The sequence below is a fragment of the Aspergillus niger genome (assembly GCF_000002855.4).
Source record: "Aspergillus niger supercontig An08".
Classification (NCBI taxonomy): domain Eukaryota; kingdom Fungi; phylum Ascomycota; class Eurotiomycetes; order Eurotiales; family Aspergillaceae; genus Aspergillus; species Aspergillus niger.
In genome coordinates this window covers 51,560-74,400 of record NT_166524.1, presented here as the reverse complement: position 1 = coordinate 74,400, position 22,841 = coordinate 51,560, and the positions used below count along the sequence as shown (strand labels likewise).

The following is a 22,841-nucleotide window of genomic DNA, read 5'->3' as shown; positions in this document are numbered from 1 at the left end:
TCATAATTCTGAACTTTGGGGCATTTTGTCTATTCCCATAATTCTTGGCTGCTATTATATTCTGACAACCAAGGAAAGGAAAAGAAGAACAAGGTATAACTACCTGGAACGACACACTTTTGGTCGGGTTCAGACCACTGCTCGACACATTCACCCACCCGACTGTAAACGCTCAGAGCCATTGTTCAACTGCAGGATCCATCAAACCCTTCCAATCGCGATACCATGTCCGCGCAAGGTTTGTCTGCCGAACCCGTGACCATTGTGGTCGAGCATCTGGACCCCGAACTGGGCGCTTGGTCCGCCCTGGAGTATGGCTGCATTGCCCGTGAATCACACGCCGCGGGGAGCAAATTCCTCCTCAGTTCGGTGCCCACCTCCTTGCAGATGCCAGAAGACCTGGCTGCTACCCCAGGCCTGGGGGTGGAGCATCGCAGTGTCGAGCAAATCTTCGCGGATCGGAAGTCCAGAGTCTGCCTGCTGGACCCGGCTGCCACGGTGGAGTTGAGTCCCGCTGATGCAGACACTTTTGATGTCTTCCTTTTCGGAGGAATCCTTGGTGAGTGTTTCTAATGATCGAGCCTGGACTGTTGGAGCCATGAGTCGGCCCTATAAGTTTTGGGGGGATAGCTAACCATCAAAATCCGCTGGTCTTCAGGCGACGATCCTCCTCGTGGTAAGTTCTCCCTTGAAACGGCAGTAACTACGAGGTTCAGGCTGTTGACGAAATGGATTCAGACCGGACTTCCGAACTGCGCAAGAAGGGCTATGCTGGAAGAAGACTGGGCCCTAAGCAGATGACCACGGACACAGCGGTGCGTGTTACGCGCATGGTCGTGCATGAGAAAGGTTTACCCCTGCTTCTCCGGACAATGAGCTGAGAAACAAGAGCTGACCCCGGGACAGTGCCCCTGGAGCAAATTCCGTACATTGACTACCCGGAAATCTTAATCAACGAGCATGAACGCACCGAGATGCCGTTTCGCTATGTCAAGGGCGATGATGGCGAGCCAATCATGCCCAAGGTACGTCATGGAAGGGAGAACTACTCACCACAGAGTCATCATGTCTCATCTCACGATATCACTGACATATCTCAGGGCATGGTGGACTTGATTAAAAAGGACGCGGATCAGGGCATCGATGATCTTGTTTAATCCGGTATACCAGCGACGGAAGTAGCTTGTCCGAAAATAAATCTCTGTACAGGATAGTTAAAGAGGAAATATAATAAGAAGCTATGAGCCCTAGACCCGCTAGATGAAGAAGGGCCAAGTCATGGACATGAAGGACTGACCGGAGTCGGGCGAACTCTTGGCTATCATTACCCGCGAGAGCTACATCACGGATAGCTTCGGAAAAGAAAAGCAAGATCCATTGCCACGAGGACATTGTGGCGTTCTGCTTGGCCGATTCAAAATGCATGAGAGACACACAGTCAAAGAAGCCATAGAACCAGATACTCCGACGGGATTCGAGTCTTTCTATAGAAGCAACCTATAGAGCCCCCAAATAGGCAACGATGGGCTGGGACGGTCTGGAAACGGTATCAGAATGGTTTCATCCCTTCCATCGGGCTGCTTCTCACGCCTCTTCCGGGTGCGTAATAATCGTAACGGGATCGCCCAGATACCGGCTGATACGGGGCCATACCGAGCGCCGCCCCGTCTGGCCACGCCATCCTCTTATGCTCTCTCTATCCACTCTCTCCCTCAGCTTCTCTCAACCACTTCCTTACCCATCTTTCACCCTCTCTTCCCCTTTCCCCCTTTCAAATCTCTTGACCTTCAAGTCTGGCGCGCGTCTGGACAGCGGCTCTTGTGCTAGAGGTCTTAACTCCTACCCCGCCTTCCTCTGGCCTTGACCTTCTCTGTTCCTGAACCAGGTTCCCTCCCGGTCCTCTCCGCCGACGTTATCCCCGACATTGTGCTGCTCATTACCTCCGCCCCCAAGGTAACGGGTAAGCGAAAAGTGCAAGGCCCAGTTGGCTAAATTTCGATGACTCCTTGAGCGCGACTCCAAGTCCGCTTGGGACCGTTTCCTCCGCTCCGTCTTCGGCAATATCTACTACTACTACTATTACTATTACTACCCCGGTCAGCCGCCGCCGCCGTATTACAAGTACCCATCGCCTACTGATGGTCTCCTTATCATTCCGCGGGGAGACCACTTCCATTCCCTCCATGGCGTCCTGGTTGCTCTCGACGCTCCTTTTTCTGAGCCCGTCCTTGGTGTCAGCCAAATCGGCCGCAGACTATTATGTTCACTCCTTGCCCGGTGCCCCCGAGGGGCCCTTGCTGAAGATGCATGCCGGGTAAGCTTCGCTGTCCCGGAACGGTCCGCTTAGCACCTATATACTGACTTATTGCCTCCACGCGCAGCCATATTGAGGTGGATCCACAGAACAATGGAAATCTTTTCTTCTGGCACTACCAGAATCGCCATATTGCCAACCGCCAGCGGACTGTGATCTGGTTGAACGGTGGTCCCGGATGTAGTTCCATGGACGGCGCGTTGATGGAGGTCGGTCCGTATCGCCTGAAGGACAATGAAACCTTGACCTATAATGAGGGTTCCTGGGACGAATTCGCCAATTTGTTGTTCGTCGATCAGCCAGTCGGAACCGGGTTCAGTTATGTCAACACGGACAGCTATCTTCATGAGCTCGATGAGATGTCGGCTCAGTTCATTGTCTTTCTGGAAGAGTGGTTCAGATTATTTCCGGAGTATGAACGCGATGATGTATGCTGCAATCACCTATGCTGCCCTAGTCCTGCACCTTCACGGATTCTGTTCTAACATCTGCGACAGATCTACATTGCCGGCGAGTCTTACGCCGGTCAGCATATTCCATACATCGCCAAAGCCATCCAGGAACGGAACAAGAACGTTCAAGGGAAGACCATCGCTTCGTGGAATCTAAAAGGCCTATTGATTGGCAATGGTTGGATTTCTCCTAATGAACAGTACATGTCCTACTTGCCCTACGCATATGAAGAAGGCCTTATCAAGGAAGGCAGCCGGACCGCGAAGGAACTCGAAGTTTTACAGTCAGTCTGTAAGTCCAGGCTGGAAACTGGCAAGAACAAGGTCCACCTCAACGACTGCGAGAAGGTCATGAATGCTCTGTTGGATAAGACGGTCGAAGACAACAAATGTCTCAACATGTATGACATCCGCCTTCGTGACACCACCGATGCATGCGGTATGAACTGGCCCACCGACCTGGAGGACGTGAAGCCCTATCTGCAGCGGGAAGATGTGGTTAAAGCGCTTAACATCAATCCGGAGAAGAAGTCTGGCTGGGTGGAGTGTTCAGGTGCAGTGAGCAGCGCTTTCAATCCGCAAAAGTCCCCGCCCTCGGTTCAACTACTTCCCGGCTTGCTGGAATCGGGACTTCAAATCCTCCTTTTCAGCGGAGACAAGGACCTGATTTGCAACCATGTTGGAACGGAACAGCTCATCAATAACATGAAGTGGAACGGAGGCACGGGTTTCGAGACCTCACCTGGCGTCTGGGCTCCTCGACACGACTGGAGTTTCGAAGGCGAGCCGGCGGGTATCTATCAATATGCCAGAAACCTGACTTACGTGCTCATCTACAACGCAAGCCATATGGTTCCCTACGACCTTCCTCGTCAGAGCCGGGACATGCTAGATCGCTTCATGAATGTCGATATCGCGAGCATCGGAGGCAGCCCCGCCGACTCGCGCATTGACGGCGAGAAGCTGCCCCAGACGTCGGTGGGCGGCCATCCCAACAGCACCGCGGCGGAGGAGCAGGAGAAGGAGAGGATCAAGGAGACGGAATGGAAAGCCTACGCCAAGTCAGGCGAAGCCGTTCTCCTCGTCGTCATTATCGGTGTATTAGTTTGGGGCTTCTTCATCTGGCGCAGCCGCCGGCGTCACCAGGGATACCGGGGCGTCTGGCATAAGGACATGAGCGGAAGCTCTGTTCTCGAGCGGTTCCACAACAAGCGCACGGGAGGCGCAGACGTCGAAGCGGGGGATTTCGACGAGGCGGAGCTCGATGACCTTCATTCTCCAGACCTCGAAAGAGAACACTACGCCGTGGGCGAGGACAGCGACGAGGATGATATTTCACGACAGCATTCTCAACAGGCCTCCCGAGCCGGGGGCAGTCATAATCTATCCTAGTTCATCTTTGGTTGGGTAAACTTGTGATGGTGTAGGTGTATGGCTTGCTTGGGGTCTTTGCCTTTTGTTTTTGTTTTCTTGGCCACGAAAGGACGTGCCTCCTTATATGTGCATTTATCATTTTATCTAGCTGGCTGCCTGGCATCATTTAACATTTAGACATGAACAAAGTTTATGACCGCTTCCTGATACATAGCCAGGCGGAAATTCCTCCCGTCTATAAGCCAACAGTCTCATCCACCTATACACATTGTATACACCTCGATATAGTCGGTATCCAATTGTAACTCCAAGAAATCACCGCTTCAGCGACCACACCTTAACACTGCCGTCATCGGCCGTAGTGACCAAAACCTCTTCCTCCTTGCTCACATCGCGATCGCGATCCGCACGGTTCGCCCAGGCCACATGATTGATTTCGTAGATACCATGCGCCCCCGGCAACACCGCGAGAATTACCCACTCCGTCCGCACAACTCCCTTGGCCGCTGCCGCAGGCGGATCCGTATCCATAGGCTGCGAGTCGCCAGCAGAAGCATCATCCACCAACACCAAGCGCTCCTCATAGATCACAATGCGACCATCCGCACCCACAGACGCCAGCAACCCCGTACGCTTGCTCCAAGCCACCGCATAAACAGCCAGATCATGCACCTTGGGCAAAACCGTCTCCTCCTCCCAAGTCTCATCCAAGCCCGTCGGACGCAAAATACTGGGCATGCCTGTGCCCCCAGCAGCGGCCTGCTCCTTAGGTTGTCTCCTCCAAACCCGAACGGTGCGATCATCCGAGCATGACACAATACGCGGACCCGACAACTCCCTCTTCACATTCTCCTTCCACTGCGCCAACAGCGCCTCTTCCAAACAAACCGGTGCATTCTCCACACTCTCCCAATCCACAAACCACACGGTCCCCTCATGACCCCGCAAACAAGCAACTTGTCCCCAATCATCTAGATCCTCTCGCCAAATACGAATCGTATCATCATAGCTTGCACTAGCTAAACACTCCTCCACCGGATGCCATGCCACACACTTGACATCTCCCTCGTGCTCTTGCATCACCGCAACCGTCTCGAAGTTGTTGTCCCCGTCATCCAGATCCTCCCAGATCCAGATCGATTTGTCCCGCGAACATGTCGCAAGGAGCATTCCAGAGGGGGACCACGAGACGGACTTGACCTCGCTGTCATGTCCGTCGAGGAGGACGGCAAAACGCCATTCTTCGTCTTCATCATCTGCGCCGTCGTTTTCGTTGTGTGTGGCTTGCTGTTGACGGAGAATGTCGGTTTCTTGTGCTTGCTCTTCTTGTGACTCGCTCTTGTTGGTGGTGGTTTCTTGACCCAATCCCCATCCTTCATCACCCGTGGTCTGTCCGTAACTGTCCCATCGACGCCATATGCCCGCGGTGGCGTCGAAACTGCCCGTCGCGAGCACGCTTTCGCCCTGGACATGTGGCTTCCATGCTGCTGTGCGGACGCTGCGCTTGTGTCCGCCGGAGATGGTGGAGAGGAGCCGGAAGTTGGTGAGGGAGTAGACACGCACTGTCTTGTCAGAGCTGCAGGTGGCAACGATGGGGAGTCGGGGGTGTGGTGCTGTTAACCAGGTGCGTTCGAGCGAAGGCGGGGTCAGATCCGACAGCAGCTGGAGGTGGGGGAGAGAGGAGGCGGGGTGGTCGACGGCGGCCATGGTGATCTTTGAAGGTATTCCAGTCTATATTCAGAGAGCCACCTTTGTTTCCTGCCGCGAATGTCTACTCAGGCTCCCAAAAATTCGGCGAATGGTTCAATGGAAGAAGAGGGGATAACGTGGGATCTGGTGGGGACGCATACTGACTGATAATGTCGTCGTTGCGGTGGATCGGCGATTAGTCACAATGCGGTAAACTCACCAGTTGGCGGTTGTACGTAACCAGTATTGGGCGAGCTTGTATTCTTCAAGTCAGTCTTTTTTTTTTTTTTTCCGAGCTAAGCGCCGGGGATACAAGCTGCGAAACCTATAGATAGATATGCGTCCACATTAGGTACAGAAATATCAACTCTGCGCCTCCAAATCCTATTCTACCCTCCTGTTATAGACAGAAACCCCTCCCAAAGAAGCCCAAGTAAAGATAAGAGACCATAAAATAAACAGATGAAAGAGAGCAAAAGACAGAGAGAAAAAGAGAGAGAGAGGGAAAAAGCCCTTAGCAGCCCGAAATATACAGCTGAAATCACGCTTCATATCGAAGTCAAAAACACTCTAGGCCAAGATGCGATCGTAGATCATGCCATGACATAACCAGTCCACTTCACGCATCTTCTCCAACTCCTCGGTCAATTGCCCGACCTCTGTCACGAACTCGGGCATACCAGCTCCTGCCAGACTTTGGCTAGCCGTAGTGGTGGCCCGCACCCTCTCACTGGCGCTAGACGCGCTCAGACGAGAGAGAATGTGAGCTCGTAGACGCGACAAGATCAACCGCGCCACCGGGTCCGTAAAGCTGGCAGCATTGGTCGCGCTCCCGCTCGATCCTGCAGAGCCAATGGATCCTGCAGGTTCAGACACGGTAGATGAGGAGGCAGCCGACGGTCCCGACGGGTCTGGTTCTGTTTGAATCTCGACTGTTGTCTGCGTCACTCCCGCCGGTACGGCAGCGGCGCAGGCGGCACCTACTGGCGCCAGCACTCGTCGAATGGTGGCTGCCAATTGGGCGCTCGCACTAGGAGGCATTGGGTGGGTAGACTCTAAGATGGACTGGACCCGATCAGGTTGGATCTCATTGAAGTCGAGGGACAGGATTCGGTCCGCCTCGGCCTTCCACTGAGACCGCACGTCACGTTTGAGCAGGTTCTTGGCCGTTAGGAGTATGGACGCCGTGGCAACGATCCGAAATGCCTGAGAATGTAGCCGCCCAAGCCGCTGGCGATCCAACTCCAGGGTCTCAGGAATCAGCTCGTCGGACACGGGGGCGTTGCTCAGCACCAGATCCACCAATCCTTGCGCGTAGACCTTTGCCATAGGGGGCTGCGGCTCGCCATTAATGTTCTCCGGATCACGCTTCCGCATCTCATCTGCGAGAACCTTTCGGTACGTCCGCCAGAAACGGCGGGTCTTTCCCAGGCTCAGAGAGCCATCTTGGAGACCTTTCTCGAACGTTCTCTGTTCGTAGCCAGGCGCCTCCTGGATGAGCTGCGGCGCCGCCATCTGGATCATGAAATTGGTGTGATCAAGAGACAGGAGATCGATAATTCCCATAAGTCTTGCTAGGCGATCGATCGCATCCCCGGACGTATCCTCGACAAAGGCCTTGACCACAGGGTCGCGATAAGGAGCGCAGAGCTTCGGAAGAATGGTATTCATGAACTCGAAGAATTTATCGTACGAGAAAGCGCCAGCCTTGCACTGATTCTCGATTAGTTTGGGGTCCAGCACTTCGCTGATCAATACGTGGAGCGAATTGCCGGGCCGAAGAGAACGCAGTAATCGATCCTGAATCACAGTAGCCATAGCGACCGTCCAATTCGTGCCCAGACCGTCATCTACATCTCTGCGCATCATTTCGCACATATGCTGCATTATCCGCCTGCGCGGCTCCGTATATTGTTCCTCATCAATCTTGAACGCCTTGTTGATGAGGAGCTCATGAACCAGCGCCCGGTTCTCCGGAAGGGCAGTAAGAATCCGGGTGAACCGTTCATGAGGTGAAATCCGCTGTTTGTCTAGTTCTTTCAAGACTGCGCTATCCACGTTGTTGAATGTCTCACTGATGGGAGACGCAACACTCTCAGTAAGAGCTTCGGTGGAGGGTGCAACTTCCGCTGACCGCGGGATAGCTTGCTTCTTAGCGGCAGTACGTTTCTTCTCACGCTTGGCCTTCTTCAAGGCGTCGCGCACCATCTGCATGGCCCGATCAGACCCTGCCAGACGCTTCAGCCTGGCAAGGAGCAAAATCTGGTTCTGTCTAATCCCCTGCCGATAATCGTCGGCCACACCACCGGCGCGATCATCCTTGACTGTCTGCCAGATCAGCTCCAGCTCAATAAACTGAGCCAGCATGATTTCAATCAGAACACTGGAATCATGCGTCTTCCACGCATGGAACGCAGAGAAAAAGACACTGTATGCCTCACACAGCACCTGGAGCTCGGTGGAAATGGACAGAGGCGAGCAGCAGCCGGAGGAGAGCAGAGGAGTAACTTGCTCGAACGCCACGAGGAGCTCCCGTGCTTTGGCAATCAGGTCCTGTTCCTGTTCTCCGTTGCTGCTCAGAACCTCCGTAGGATGAGTGACAATCAAGTAGCTGCTCAGAAACGTGCGCACAGCGCCCCGACCACCCATGGTGCCGCTTTCCATGTCTTGCAGCCCGCAGAGTCGAAGGACGCGGGCCGTAGTATTCAAGACTGGCTCCGCCGATAGAAGGGTACCTACATCCTCAAAGGTCATGTCATGGATGTGACTGGTCGTCAGGTCTAGGCCAAGAAACTCTCGCATGACCTTTTTGGAATGGTATGTTCTCCATGCGCGTTGAATCGTTCTTGCTGCTGCATCCCGCGTTATGAGACTCGCTGAGGTCTTTGACATCTTCTTCTCGTCCGTAGAATGCAGGCTACTGGTGCGGTGGCGCCGTTGGCTCTGTTGGTATAGCATCCGCCTCTTCTCTACCTCTGCGAACTTCTCGGCGATCTCTAAGCGAAGCCGAGCGTGCTCAGCAGCCTTCCTTTCCCGGTTGTCTTCGGCTTTCTTCTTCGCCCGGCGGACTTCCTCCTCGCACTTGGCAGTAATTTCAGCCAGTAACCGTTCCCGAGCTTGCTGGGCAGCTAAAGCCCGTTCCTCCCTTTGCAAATTGCGTGTAGCAGCTTTCGCAAGGGCAGCACGCAGCCTCACCTTTTCTGCGTGTAATGCGCGGTCGGCAAGCCGTGCCTTGCGGCTTTCAAGAATAGAGGTCCGCCGGAGATGCTGCGCTGCGTGATCGGTAGAAGATGCGCCATGAACCGACGCATGCGAGTGTTGCGAATGAAGAGACGATATTGAGCTTCGACGGGATGAGGCTGCTGATGAGCGACGGATCACGCTGGGTTTCCGGGCAAAGCGAGCGGCGAGGTGGGCAGGGAGGCTCAGAGGAAGGGTAGGTTCGTCCGATGACATCTCTACATCCGGGTTGTTCGAAGGTTCGGAGACGACGGTACTACCGGCATCCGGGAGCTGGACCTCGATGTCTGAATTGCGACGGATCATATTCTATTAGGATGAGGGTTTGTAGCTGTACTGCTGCTGCATCCGCGCCAGAGAGACCGATAGGGAGGGACCTTATCGGAGGGGCGGGGGAGAATCGAATGGATGTACTGTATTGATTATATAGCGCGACGGTCAAGGCGGTGTTAAATCCGTAACAGACAGACGGGAAAGGAGAGTCTGGATAAATGGTTGGCAGGACAAGAAGAGTGTTGCCGGGATGGGTGCGCAGCAGCCACCGAGGAGTCGGGGAAGCGTTCGTAATCAAGCTGAGGGTTGGAACATGCCCCGGAGAGATCCGTGCTTCGTTTCAGAGGAGAGATTAGTGAGCAGCAACAGGCAGAGAGTCAGAAGGAAGGACAAAGAAAGGACGGAAGGGAATGTGTGGAGCGGTAGAGGCAGGAGGAAGGAGAGAACAGCAGAAAGTTCCCTAGATAGAGAGAGAGAGAGGAAGAAGAAGAAGAAGCAGAGCTGCCTAGAAGTAGGAAGATAAGATCTTCAGAGTTGTTTCAACCATGGTTGGGATCCTGCATTCATTTAATCATGCTGCATCTGCATCCCATCTTTACTTTTGTCGTCATCGTCATCTTCGCCCGATTCAGTCAAACCTCACCCCGTATCTGGCTTACCTAAGCATCCCTTGCTCGTCCGGGGCATACATCACTGGTACATCACCACTAGAAAGAGACCTTCGTGGCATGGAAGATGAAGTAATAAGAGGGAAGAAAAACAGAGGAAGAAGATACTCCCCCTCTATCTACCTATTAACTTCCAGGTCTAATATTACACAAAAGTAAAATACACCCTCTAACCTTCCCCCTACCCCCCGGCTACCTCCATCCGATGCGCCGTGTGACAAGCGTGCGGGTGCAACAATGACTGACGGTACCAATAGACACGAACGTTGAACTCACATGCTCAACACCAAACGCCCATACTACCATACCTCAAGCAAAAAAAAAGTGTCAATGTGTCGTAAATGGGCAGCTTCCAGTCGGACCGGCCAACTTCTGCCATGACAACTTCATTATGGTGGTCGTTATCCGCTCCCCAGTAGTAAGTAGTCTTTCGAGGAACAGCCGTGTGTATGTATATAGTAGGTAGAAAGGAGACTTCATCGATGTCCAAATATGTCGATGCTCTCCTGATCATCGTCCTCGTCTTCTTCGTCATCTTCACGAGCATTTCCTGCTTCTTCGGATCCGCTATCGCCCGACGCGCCATCCTCGTCCAACTCTCCAATTTCCGCATCAGAGGCCCCATCGACAGACTCGTTTTCTTGTCCGAGAAACCCATAGCTGTACTTTATTTTGGTACCCCATAAACGAAGCTCGCCACCGTCATCGTCCCCGCTGCCCCGGAAAGTTAGGCCGCTAAAGAAAGATGTTGATCGCGACCTATCCGAGTCACGATCTGGCGGGATACCAAAATAATTACTGATTACTGGGGAGACTGCACGACCACGAGTCAGGCTATAGGACGATAACTGGCCACCTGCATTGGCAGACATAGGTGCGTTAGTCCGAGGAGTAGCCGAGTCCGGCCTCGGGACACTGGTCGTGTCAATTCGCAACGAGGCCAGCGTTGATAAAACAGTCTCATCCGCGCCATAGGAGGAAGATCTGACTCGCGAAGTTGCCATGTCCGTGTTCTCGCCATCAGTTTCTGGGATATCCTGAGCATCGCGGTGGAGAAGCTGCTTCTGAGCGGTATTATATGATTCACACCTAAGCCCTTGGTTAGCATACCGTATGGAGGGAAATCATGAAAGAACCCACATATCGCATCGAAGTCCCAGCCAGTGATACTTGACAATAGACTTAGCACCGCAATCATTGCAATAGATAAGAGCCCTAGTGTCTCTAAACTCGGCTGGCATAGGCTGGCTTTGGATGGTTCGATCCAAGTTCCGAAACGTAGATTCCATATTTGTTATGGTTTTGCTGCATATCGGACAGCGGTACGAAGTTTTCGCATATTCAGAAAGACATCGCTGGTGGATGCTATGCCCACACCGCATGAAAACCACAGTTTCTGGCGACGTGAACATATAGTCACCGCAAATCGGACAGTCACATTGCGTAGAGCGCTCTATGCATCGATGCGTGTTCTCGATAGAAATCGGCAGACAGACACTGCACGTCTAGACCTCACATCAGCATCCCACGCCGGTCAACTTCGGTCGATTCGTTCCTTACCTTGCAGTGGAAGAAATCCTTCCCCAGGCCCTGTCCAATACGGCATATACCACAGTCATTGCAATGATATATGCTCTTGTTTGCGTCATTGTCCCAGAGCTTACAAACGTGGCAATAGTACTGCGCCGCCGTTTCACCACAATGTTCGCATGAATGTGCCGCAGGTTGAGCATGCCCACACAACATGCATAGCATATGCTCTGTCTTTGGCCGATCAAGATGATGGTCCTCGATTTCGTCGTGACAGAACCGACAGGTGTACCATTTCTTGCACGCATAACACTGCAATTTGACATTTCGCTTATAGTGCTGACAGCCCAGGAAAACTTCCTCACATTCCTCTGCATCAATGTCTTCCACTTCACCGAGAGGCGACTCGGGCTCCCTCCGGGGCGCATATGTTGGTATCAAATCCTCAGCCGTCAAATTGTATGAAGGGGCATCGGGAGCCGTCGAGACTGGAGACTGCGATGATTGACTGGAAGATTGGTCGGACCAGCCGCTGGGGCTATCCGCTCGTGGGAGGCTGCGAGGGCTAAAAGGCGATGGACTGCTTGGAGCAGACTGGTCATCAAGACTTTTCTGGGAAGCGTGGTAGTTCTCCGTCATTAAGGCGTGGATCATGCGTGCCTGGTCTGCATTGCTGGATCCCAGGTCCCTGATGGCGTGGATTCTCTTTCTCAAGGCACCCATTCCATCATCCTCTGGTAAGGCATAAGATACCCCGCCGTCTTCACCTGATAATTGGTCGTCCAAGTGTTGTCGTGGGCTTTGGGCGTCCTGTCTCGTGCTCTGAGTGGCTTCTTGCGCGGGAAAAGCGACAGGGGCAAACCGTATCAACGGTGTCGAGGGTCTTCTATGCATAGCAGGCGAGCCTGACAAACACGGCAATGAGTCCCCGGCTGGACTTCTGGACGAGTCCAAGGCAGGACTATGTTCTGTTTCGTGATGTTGGTTGGTCGGGTCGATCGGCGGCGACGTCGGCGAGATCGCACGACCATGGTCGGACCCCGCATATCCGCCGTTCGACGGGGGATCAGCATGGTCTTCTTGTCCAGAGTCTGGCATTATGATCTTAGTAGGGTCTGCGGCCTTGTAATTGCCATTAGCCAGGGGGACATGGTCTCGTGTGCTTGCGGGAGATTCAGGTCGGTTGTCGGGGGATGGCTGGGCATTGGTCTGCTGGGAGAGGCGGCGGGCTTGCCGAACGACGGGTTCAATGAAGAGGGAAGTAATAAGCCCACTCATGAAGGGCCTATGACAGCATCAGAATGGGGTGTAACGTAGCTGAAAGTCAGATGAGAGGAGAGTAATTGAAAGTAGCCTTATTTATTCTTTTTTAAAGTATGCAGGATTACAAGACTAGGACTTCGCTGGAACGAGCCTGAGGGCCTGACAAGGGCTCCGGAACAGGCACTTCGAACATGTGACACTGGGGCGGCGCGGATGCTGATTCGCTAGCCGCGGCCCAGATCTACTTCCACCTTCAACGCTCCCGTATATCCCGATCACACGCCAGTGGCGACCATGCTGGCTGAAACAATTTCCCGTCTCTCAACTAATCCAGCTGCAGCTTCGCCTGGGAATCAAGTCCTGTTTTGAAAGGTTGTCGGAGCTTCAAGATGTAAAAAACTCCAAAAGGAGGGATGTAGATCTTGGTCGACACTCAGATAGCGTCGTGTCCTGCTTTGTGAGAGTTGAAGTGGAAGGTATGCGTGGGCCTATTACTTTTGAGGGGACTGTATCTTTACAATGTCCGACAAAAGCAGGGACTCCATACATTCGATGTAAATAGCATAGAACCAATGGTTTCCATGGACTACCTCAAGCAAATGTCTAGGCTGTCATTGAGGAGTGACAAGGTTAGGTTAAAGTGCCGCATTGTATCTTGCATCAATATAGGGTCCCTTTGATCGACCCCTAGCCCTCTCAAGCTTAGGTTGAAATTAGTCCTGCACAACCTAAGCTCTTCTTCAGGGGGATAAACGGTAACCTACGTGCGATGGTCTTTTCTCACTTGGGGCTGCTCCCAGTACTTCATCATCATCAGATTTTTCACAATCTTATGTTCAAGGCCTGCAACGTCGGCAGCTCGTTGGAGAAACTGTAAAGTATTGGCTATGCGCCGCGGGTTCAGCTCTTCCGGTGAAGATGAACGAAAGGCGGATCGCAGACTATGCCGGAGAACATGCCGTGCTGGGGTAGAATAATTGATGGCCTTCAAGCCCTGGCGATACAGGTGGCGATAGGCGTGCACAACAGTTTTCTGATCCACCACCGACTTTAGAGTCTGGGTAGGGGTAATCATCCTGCCGCGAAAGGTAGAGGTCACCTCTGGGTCAACTTAGAATGTAAAAGCAGGCAACAGATACTAAGAATTCCCCCGGTCACCACCACCCTTATTTTTTTGATTCACAACTCAGAAACCTGTCAGAAAGCGCCACCATTACTGTGAATCCCTCGACTCCTTCTCTGATCCAGTTAGCGGCAATCAGAGTGGAAGGTGATATATTGACAGGAAGATGAACAGTTAGCTTGGTGGTCGCAAATTGGAGTGAATGAGGCAGGTCACGCTAGCCCCGATCAGGCAGGCACCAGCGGCGCCCGCGCGTTAGGCCGCAAATGGTTTAAGTGTGGTTGCCCTCCGGCGCTCTCGTTCCCTCTCCCACCTTTCCCTTTAAACTTCATCCACCAGCCCAACCCAGCCTGTTGGAGGTTCTTTGTATACTACCCCCCGGCTGCCGCTATCCTTGCTGCTCTGCCTCACTATACACTGCTATAGTTAGGAGTTCAGTGTTGAAACGGCTAACTGCCTTCTCGGTCTCATCAAGCACCCCCCCTTTATTTCGCGGTATCAGGGCTAGTGCATCATCTTGTTGGCCAGAACGGTGGCTAGACCGACTTGAACAGCTATCGTCTCGTTCCAGTTTAGTCCATATTTGACTTCTGGGACTGCGATTCATGCTTAGGATTTTTTTCTTTTATTGTGTAGAATATGGCTTACTAACTTGAAAACACCCGTGTGACTACTAGCTGTCTATCGACGCGTCTGTCTAACCATTCGCTCTCGATGAATGATCCAGGCCTCCACGGCTTCTTTCCATGCAGTGTGTGTATCTGAACCGGTACCGGTAAAATGAAGGCTTGTCTTCTGTAGCTACTTGGGAAGGTTCTACATTGTCAGCATGGCCCGAGTATCTCGGAGACCTCCCTCGGTCCTTGCCAGGCGAGCCACGAGCCGGATCGCCAAGAGACATGCTCGGAAACATAGAGTGATTCTGGAATCCGTTACTCAGGAGAAGAAAAAACTTCGAAGTGTTGTATGTTGTTGTGTTATCAGTTTCTCACGGGCACTCTTGACCAAGAAAACAGATATCTTTCGAAGCAAAGGCCCCTCCTGGTTACACCTTTATACCTGCAGGCAACCCTCAGCTTACAACGGCATGTAAGGAACTATGTCGGAAGGATGGTCTGAAGGTATTCGCTGTCACGGTATGCCGACAGCTGTGCCCACCTTTGGTCCTTGGTTCTCGTTTCTCTAATAGCTACGGGTAGACAACGCCGCATATGCACACCCACAATCTCTCCCAGCATGTACATCGAATAGGGTATCATTTCCCAAGCGCCGCGGTTGCGGCAGTGTGCATGGATCTGGGTCTCTATCTCACGGCAGCTGGGAAAGCGGTGCCCTTTCGCACGGTTGGCGGTGAGAACGACCGCAAACGAGCTGATTCAGAAGTTTCCCAGACAACTATAAATACCGAAGCAAGAGACGTATTGAGAGACTTGTTCCCCAACATTCCAGATAATGATCTCAATCAAATCATCAAGACCGCGTTTCAAAAGGTACGTGACGAGCCAAAGGAGAAGTAGATGAGACGCAACCAAAATATGCAAATGTGTGACAGATGCTGAGACCGATTCAAGGGCCAGCGAAAAGTAGGAACGGCAGTTGAGCTACCATTGGCTCGTCGGGCTCAGTTAGCGGTTGTGGCACATATCCGACACATCTACACTGACTACGATCGTCTCCTGAAGGCGACATCCTTCCATGAAGCTCGAACCGCAGTTGAAGAGCCTACCCTTGCAAAATTAGTGGAATGGAGGGGAGACGATGAGAATGGGAAGACAGTTCTGGAGGACGTCTTCCGAGAGGTCATTGTCATATCAGACGATGAGGACAGTGATGTCGAGGGAGAGCCGTTCTCACCTAATCATCGCGATAACAGCGTGATGGTGGTTTCTAGTAATCCCCAGGCCGACGAGCTTCAAACAAGGACGCTCAACTATGCAAACCCTGCCCTTCGTGATACCCAGTTAGATCCGTCGGATGAAGAAGCACCACCAGGTTTCCGCTACATCCCAGAACCCCCCAGAAGGCATAAGATTGATCGTCGAGGTTTCAGCAGATATCAGGCTTGGGACCGCGCTCTCAACCGATATAGAAACATAGCAAACGAGACTAACCAGCACAGACTGCATGATGCCTCCGTTTCTCGGGGCCCGGTTGTCACTCGACAGCCATTGCCAGGACCTTTCGGGCTTGATTCAGAGTCTGCTCATCGGCCTCGTGTTTCGTTGGCACCCGTTGCTACGTCTAGTACAAAGCCCACCAGTATCAACATAGGTAGGACGGTCGCGGACTCTGTAATGGAACGGGTAAGCCACCAAAACCTATGTTTGTGCTTATCATAACCGTGCTCTATAAACTACAATGAGGGAACTGCTTCGAGCTAACTTTGAACGAGCAGTATGAACTGCATCGTATGGCTGAACTGCCTGTTCAGAGGAAAGAGATTGCACCTGTATCAAGTGCGGTTTCTATGGAGCGAGTGCCAGTTATTCAACAGCAGAAGCGTACATATCAGCGAGAAGACTCGCCAAATGCGCCTGTATTTGTGAGTGGCCCGAGAGAGATTCATGAGATGACCGGGGACCCAGCCGTCCTACCAAGACCTCTGGGCCCATCTCAACACAGGACCAGTGTACAGCCACAGGATCATGCATTACCTTCTATTGAGACTGCTACACCCATGGAAATCCGACGCCCCAATAGTGGCCAGCTGGATTACCTTGCCAAAAGGATCTCCGGGGATTTCTCGATCCGTTCAATAACCCCCCACCGTTCCACTCGCCAGGAGATGATACACCACGATCCAGATATTTCTGATCGGGATCAAGCTTCTAAACGGAGACGTATGGGCCAGTGCGACCGTGAACGACTTTGTCATACTCAAGCCAGGGTTATCACCACTGGTGCAACGTTCCCTTACACAAGCGGCAGGTATCAGGATACCTCTGGACATACTCACTTGAAATCCTCTTCAATCCAGGACGATATTCATTTCCGTAGGAGATATGCTGCCCCCGTTGGATCTCATCCTGTTGCGGAGAGTCTACCGGAAAGAACGCAGTACTCCACTTACACTACCGCACCTGGCCCCAGGACCGAGACAGCCGTGCATCAAAGGCCATTGGAAGACGTACATGGCCATGCATCTCATTTTGTTCCTTCCAGGCTGCCCATCCAGTACAGGTCTCCAGGGCAATCCCAAGTTGTGCCAAGTACAAGATATGCCATCCCTGAGAATAATGTTACTGATAGGCTTGTTCCTGTGCGGCCCTCTGAGTTGAGAGAGCGACGTGTCTACCATGAGGCTCCTAGATATAACTCTGGCAGTTTAAGACCGCTTGAGGTGGCACAGCTGGAGGGCCCTACTCGTCGCGACAGAGAATATGATCACTCCTTGGTTTCACAGGAACCGTCTCAAGGAAGACACTATGCGGAGGACTTCGTTCGTGCCGTTGATTTACGAGATCCTGTCCCAACAAAGTATCCAGCGCAGCGTCGTCTTCAAACTGCAAACTACCCAGTCCACCCCCATCCTCCCCCGGCTGGAATCCCAGTGCAGACCGAACAATACATGCGTAGTTCGCCCGGTATCACAGAATGGAGCAAGCCCGTTGGCCGTGTTTGTTTGGATTCCCGGGCAGGACCCGCTATCCAGGATTATGTTGTGGCCGATCATCAAGGTCCAAGGAATCTCGCTGACAGGGTACCTAATCCGCCTTTTACAGCCCGCCACTACGTCAGAGGGTACGAAGATGCTGTGGATACTTCACGGTATGGACCTTACAGCTGGGGCTGCGCATGCTGTCCCCTTCTCACTTTTTGATCTTGTTACTAACGGACGCAAAACGGACAGGCAAGCCTATGAACTTCCGCACGATGGCTCGCGGATGGAAGAACAACGTTATCCTACCTATGTAAGACGCGTTGAGCGGGTTCCCTATACGGTTCCTGAGGGTCGAACTGTTGTCATTGTGGATTAGAAGGCTTCGGGTTGTGTTCGTCAATGGTGTTCTATGTAGATGTCCGCATATGCATTGCTGTACATAATACTTGACCTTGAGCGTCAAGCGGATGTGATACCCGACCACGTGTCAACAACAACAAATCTGACAAGCGAAGTGCTTACCTCGCTTTTTCATGCAGCTATCCTGGGTTTGGAGTACTACTACATGCACTCGTGTCTCTTACGCGTATACCCGCCAAAAGTTGTCGTCATCAGCAGCCACAACGATGCCAGACACATGGGCAGCGGATAGACAATTCCTGAAGCTCAATAAAAGAAGAGACACGAATGTGGTCAAATAATCACGCTATATACAACCATGCAGACAGTAGCAGCAGGTCAGGGGTATTGGGGTATCTCGTATTACTACCTATCGCAGTAGCCCCTCTTCCCATTCTTTCATTATATGCATGCATAACACTGCCCCCTTCGGACGAAAGATTCGTCACTTCCCCGAGGCCAACCTAGGCTCCATACTATTCTTCTGATTTTCCTTTGTTTCTTCCTTCTTTTTCCCCCTCAAACACTCATGGTCTGGCCATCAGCCTCTCCACTGTTGACCGTCTTTCCAGTCTTCTTGATCGTAGCCAGCACGGTATCGTAGGGCACGGAGGGTTCGGTGACAACGTTGGCGGTTTGGGATTCCAGGTTGACATCGAAGGACTTGACACCTGTGGGAAGAAGAAGAAAGAAAGTTAGCGAAGCGGCTCAGTGCATCTGCTTATTGCTTTTTTTTTTTTTTTTTTTACGATTCTCTGGAAAGAAGGGGGGAAATAATGGGGAGAAAAGAAAGGAGAGAAAAAATGTACCCTCGAGCTTCTTCAGGACTCGTTCCACGGCACCGGAGCAACCGCCACAGCTCATGCTGACGTTGAACTTGTATTGGTGATCGGACATGGTGTTAGCGGGCGGTGTATGCTACGTGAACTTGAGAGAGAGAGAGAAAGAGAGAGGAGGTGGGTAGTGTGGTGTGTGGATGAACAAATAAGTAAATAAAGAAGATAGAATGACGATGGCGGCGGGGCTGAAGCAAGGAGAGGAGGGGTGGAGACGGATGGGGAATGTCGATCGATGGGCGTTTCGAGTTGAGCAGCAATATCAGCAACAGCAGGATTATTGGTTCCTGGGAGTCGGCATATACACGAGATAGAGAGAATGGGAAAGAGTGCTCAAGGAATGAATGAAACTCGTCTCGTTCTTATACTTCCCAGGGTTGGATATCGCAATCCCGAGGCGGGGCAAAGAATGCGCAGAAATCGCTCATTGTCTTACCAATCAAGCCTCTACAACCGTACGTACATCTGTCTAGTCTAGTCTGTTCTTGGGTGTTTAAATGCAACTAGTACTCACTTCGTTTCAAATACTTTCCAGCTTCAAAAACTCGGATGAATACTCTAACAAGGCTGCTTTTAAAAACCTGCCGCGCGCTTCTTCTTGCGTGCCTTCATCACGCTCTTTCGCCCGGCTTCTCGACCACCGAATGCACCTCGCTCGATCTGTGTCATCGGAACATCATCCTCTTCTATAACTTGACTGCTTTGCAGTCTGAGGACAGGCGCCTCATTGTTCTCCGGTTGACTCCCCCACCCCCGCACATCTGGAGTAACAGAAGTCATCGGATTTGGTGCAGATACATTCCCACTAGTCACACTGGTGGTTCCTTGGGATGATGGCGTCTTCTTGCGTTGACGGCGTTTCGGAGTCGCTGCCTTAGATGCTGATTGCGACTCCTCCGTTCCCTGAAGCTGGATTGCCCTCTGCCAGTTATATCCGGCCGGGTCGGCGCCCGGTAGCCAATGGCCCAACATGCTCGCCACTTTTCGAGGCATATTCCGCTCACGACTAAAGGTAGTGTATGTTGAGAGGCTAGCATATGTAGGCTCCATGTCCCATTGACTCTCACTCTCAAGCTCCCCGCGACCAAGAGTGCTTCCGGGTGTCGCGCCGCTGCCTGGATCATCCAAGTTACCGTTGCCTGTCCAGATCGATCGCCGAGACGCCCGCTTCGCACTTATAGAGCTCGATACATCGAATAGATCATGCACCGGAACCATCGATGATGATGAAAATGATGATGATTGATTATCCCTTGAGCTTATCCGTCTGCTGTCATCAGACTCATCAACCCCAGAGAGCGTCTGAACTCTGATGCGTATCTGAGCCAAGATCAGATCAGCCGCAACGCCACGAATGGTCTTCTCTTTCGTAATTCTCGTGCGCCCAGGGATATCGTGGCGCAGGCCTGCCAGCCAGTCATCGGAAAGCAGATCATAGATTGCGGGAAGTTCCAACCTCGAAATGTCGTAAGTGAGATCAGCTGATTGAACGAAAATTGGACTAGAATGATCGGACAATTGACGGTCAGTTTTCCAATCCAAGAGAGCTGGATGGTCGCTAGAAAGAAATTTCTTGAGGCTCCGCGAATCGTTTTCGATATCGTCGAGCAACGGACTACTACCAAGGGCCTCGAGACTGAAAACATCAGTGAAAGATAGTCGGTATGTAGCCATAGAGTTACTCACCCTGTACGACATGTCTGGTCGTTGCTCACCCCGGCACCACTGGCCATCTCGCCTAGCTCTTGTATGGCCTCCTGGAAACTCCTGCCAAAGTTTTGTTTGCCAGGGTCGTCTTCTCTCGGTGACAGCGTTAACCTTCCAGTAGCAACAGCATAGACATGAGTGTAGTCGAGGGTCCACTGAGGGATTGCAAGTGGCGTTATGCTAGGCATTCCAGGGTCTGCGGTTGTGAGCATACCGCTTCCCAGCATGGATTCCTCGTAGTCCTCTACAACGAATTGATCTTCAAAGCAAGCCGACTGCACTCTTTGCACTCCTTGGTGCCTTTTCTTCACTCGCAAAACATCTCTTGCGGCAGAGTCATCATCCTCGGAGCCATCACGGGAGGGTCTGATGTATATTGATTCGCGGACAGTGAGGCCTGAGTCTAGCGCAAAAAGCTTTATGAGCCTAACATGAGAATCATAATACTGTTTACCGACTGACGATGGCAGATGCGTGATCTCCTTGAAAACAAGCGTTGTGAGCTGCATGCTGCTGGAGTGCCGGGAGCCTTCAGTATCAGAAAACGACACTGGGATCTCCATTATATAAGGGTCTGGTATCGACATCGCATCCGTTTGATCCAGGGACGAAGATGGACATTGCAAGGTTAGCGCAACATTGTTGAGGAGCGAGTATAGAACGAGGTAGAAATCTATTGAGAGCGTCAGTACATGTACTATGAAAGGAAAGGTCTGCGATTATCAAGCTACCTTCCCGCACAAGTAGAGGAGTCAGTCGCAATGTGGTGTCCTCGGGATCCCGGAAATGGCGCCAGGACAAACGGGGTAACAGAGGAGGTCGCGAGTCATTGTCGGTTGCACTGCTCGGTTCAGGGCATGATGTCAAATCCAGCCAGAATATTCGAGTCGTCGTCAAGATGAAAACATGCGACACATTGGCAGAACTTCTCTTAATGTCCAGGATCCACTCCGACCTTCGCTTTAGGCCGAGCTCAATTGTATATGGATAAACCTCGCCGCTTTCCATACGATAAAGCATTGGGCAGCGCCTATCAGAGACGATAAAGCTGTTAACATCACCAACCCATTCAATAGCAGCCCATCCATCATGACGAGGGTGGTCATCGATGTCTTGGCCGTCTCCGAGATCGAGCCACGGCAGTGAGCCAGAATTGACAGATACAGCTGCCCAATTACCCTTGTTGCGCCTGTGCCGACCGGAAAGTTCCCAGACACTCCAATTACCTCGTTCATCAACAATAGCCAACTGCTTCTGATACCAGGGGTTGAAAGTCACGTCCGCATGCGCAAAGCCTCCAGTCTGCTCGATTGATATCTCCACCAATGGGTTCGCATCCAGGCGAGATTTAAGAGAACGGTGAGGAAATACGTGATCACTACCATGCAATCCTATGACAGGCACTGGTGTTCGGTGATACTGTGGTCGGAAGATGGTAGTCGAACGGGGCAAACGAGCTGCCATCCACGTCGCATTATCTTCCACCGTCCGCGCAAAGCAGATTTGACGGACAGGAGCCCCTCCCGCCGACCACTCAACGGTCTCCGTCTGTCCAATTGCCGGAACACGCGCCCATGAAGTCGTCTTCCTTCGGAGTTCCACAACATCGTCTTCGATCTTCCGGAAACTGATAGTGTTGCCACACTCTCCGGATGCTATGACGGCGATAGGTATAACTCGGCTCCCCGAATCGTTATTCTCGAGATCGACCGCATATCCTAGATCAAAAAGCGTAGAAACTGAAGGGTTACATATGTCGCAGCTAGTGATAGCATGAGAGACGGTTTCGTTGTCAACTAGAGGCCAGCAAGCTGCAAGCTCGGGGTAGACGCGAGGCAAAAAGCCCTTATTCTCGATTGAAGAAGACTGCAGTGCAGTGAGGGGCGATTGAACCGTGACTTTGGTCACTCCGGAGTAAGAAATACATGAAGCTCCAGGAGGTGTCAGTGTTTCAACTGGCTCGCGTCAATTTTCCAAACCACTTACATGGAGCTAATGTACGTGAAAAGACCCATGTGTGTGCTTCCGAATTGTACGTTGGTTTCCCTAAATGCCCATATTGCAGAGCCCCCACAGAGTGTTCATCCATCAGGTCTGTTTCTGCTCCTGGCGATATGCGCTAACTCTAGCCTTCTAACCGTGGGCATATCGAGAACCAAAGTACAACGCCTTGGTCACAGCTTGAGAACTGGTAGACGAGTCGCTTGGCAGCGCGCTCAAATGCAACTGCTTCTGACAGCTGTCAAATCATAACCCATGCATGCGCAAGGATAAACTGAAAATTGGTGATCTCGCGAAGGAAAGACTAAGGCCAAAGGAAAAAAAAAAATGGGGGTGATAGATCGATGCCAAGCTTTCGTTAGTTTTGGAGT

At 52.1% G+C, this 22,841-nt stretch overlaps 9 protein-coding genes across 9 annotated transcripts; 3 read left to right on the top strand and 6 right to left on the bottom strand.

The window, feature by feature from the left end:
- Window positions 1–225: 225 nt before the first annotated feature.
- On the top strand, window positions 226–1,157 carry An08g00440 (uncharacterized protein; the record flags this gene model as incomplete). Its single annotated transcript, XM_001392125.3, has 5 exons — window positions 226–559; window positions 659–676; window positions 739–849; window positions 907–1,025; window positions 1,101–1,157. The coding sequence occupies 5 exons, from the start codon at window positions 226–228 to the stop codon at window positions 1,155–1,157; spliced, it is 639 nt and encodes a 212-aa protein (XP_001392162.1).
- A 1,026-nt stretch (window positions 1,158–2,183) lies between these two features.
- An08g00430 (uncharacterized protein) lies at window positions 2,184–4,158 on the top strand (the record flags this gene model as incomplete). Its single annotated transcript, XM_001392124.3, has 3 exons — window positions 2,184–2,314; window positions 2,382–2,742; window positions 2,812–4,158. The coding sequence occupies 3 exons, from the start codon at window positions 2,184–2,186 to the stop codon at window positions 4,156–4,158; spliced, it is 1,839 nt and encodes a 612-aa protein (XP_001392161.3).
- A 217-nt stretch (window positions 4,159–4,375) lies between these two features.
- On the bottom strand, window positions 4,376–5,847 carry An08g00420 (uncharacterized protein; the record flags this gene model as incomplete). Its single annotated transcript, XM_059748787.1, has 4 exons — window positions 4,376–4,399; window positions 4,477–4,638; window positions 4,711–4,974; window positions 5,059–5,847. 4 exons carry the CDS (start codon window positions 5,845–5,847, stop codon window positions 4,376–4,378), a joined length of 1,239 nt encoding a protein of 412 aa, XP_059603870.1.
- A 552-nt stretch (window positions 5,848–6,399) lies between these two features.
- Window positions 6,400–9,375, bottom strand: An08g00410 (uncharacterized protein; the record flags this gene model as incomplete). Its single annotated transcript, XM_001392122.3, has 1 exon — window positions 6,400–9,375. The coding sequence occupies one exon, from the start codon at window positions 9,373–9,375 to the stop codon at window positions 6,400–6,402; it is 2,976 nt and encodes a 991-aa protein (XP_001392159.1).
- Window positions 9,376–10,486: 1,111 nt separating this feature from the next.
- On the bottom strand, window positions 10,487–12,818 carry An08g00400 (uncharacterized protein; the record flags this gene model as incomplete). The annotated part of the gene is made up of 3 exons (XM_001392121.3): window positions 10,487–11,099; window positions 11,151–11,515; window positions 11,571–12,818. The coding sequence occupies 3 exons, from the start codon at window positions 12,816–12,818 to the stop codon at window positions 10,487–10,489; spliced, it is 2,226 nt and encodes a 741-aa protein (XP_001392158.1).
- Window positions 12,819–13,563: 745 nt separating this feature from the next.
- An08g00390 (uncharacterized protein) lies at window positions 13,564–13,878 on the bottom strand (the record flags this gene model as incomplete). The annotated part of the gene is made up of 1 exon (XM_001392120.3): window positions 13,564–13,878. One exon carries the CDS (start codon window positions 13,876–13,878, stop codon window positions 13,564–13,566), a length of 315 nt encoding a protein of 104 aa, XP_001392157.3.
- Window positions 13,879–14,755: 877 nt separating this feature from the next.
- Window positions 14,756–17,903, top strand: An08g00380 (uncharacterized protein; the record flags this gene model as incomplete). Its single annotated transcript, XM_059748786.1, has 6 exons — window positions 14,756–14,890; window positions 14,943–15,062; window positions 15,126–15,416; window positions 15,498–16,229; window positions 16,322–17,694; window positions 17,777–17,903. The coding sequence occupies 6 exons, from the start codon at window positions 14,756–14,758 to the stop codon at window positions 17,901–17,903; spliced, it is 2,778 nt and encodes a 925-aa protein (XP_059603869.1).
- Window positions 17,904–18,445: 542 nt separating this feature from the next.
- An08g00370 (uncharacterized protein) lies at window positions 18,446–18,823 on the bottom strand (the record flags this gene model as incomplete). The annotated part of the gene is made up of 2 exons (XM_001392118.3): window positions 18,446–18,597; window positions 18,736–18,823. 2 exons carry the CDS (start codon window positions 18,821–18,823, stop codon window positions 18,446–18,448), a joined length of 240 nt encoding a protein of 79 aa, XP_001392155.1.
- A 512-nt stretch (window positions 18,824–19,335) lies between these two features.
- An08g00360 (uncharacterized protein) lies at window positions 19,336–22,558 on the bottom strand (the record flags this gene model as incomplete). The annotated part of the gene is made up of 4 exons (XM_059748785.1): window positions 19,336–20,398; window positions 20,449–21,142; window positions 21,201–22,424; window positions 22,456–22,558. The coding sequence occupies 4 exons, from the start codon at window positions 22,556–22,558 to the stop codon at window positions 19,336–19,338; spliced, it is 3,084 nt and encodes a 1,027-aa protein (XP_059603868.1).
- Between the last annotated feature and the right edge of the window lie 283 nt (window positions 22,559–22,841).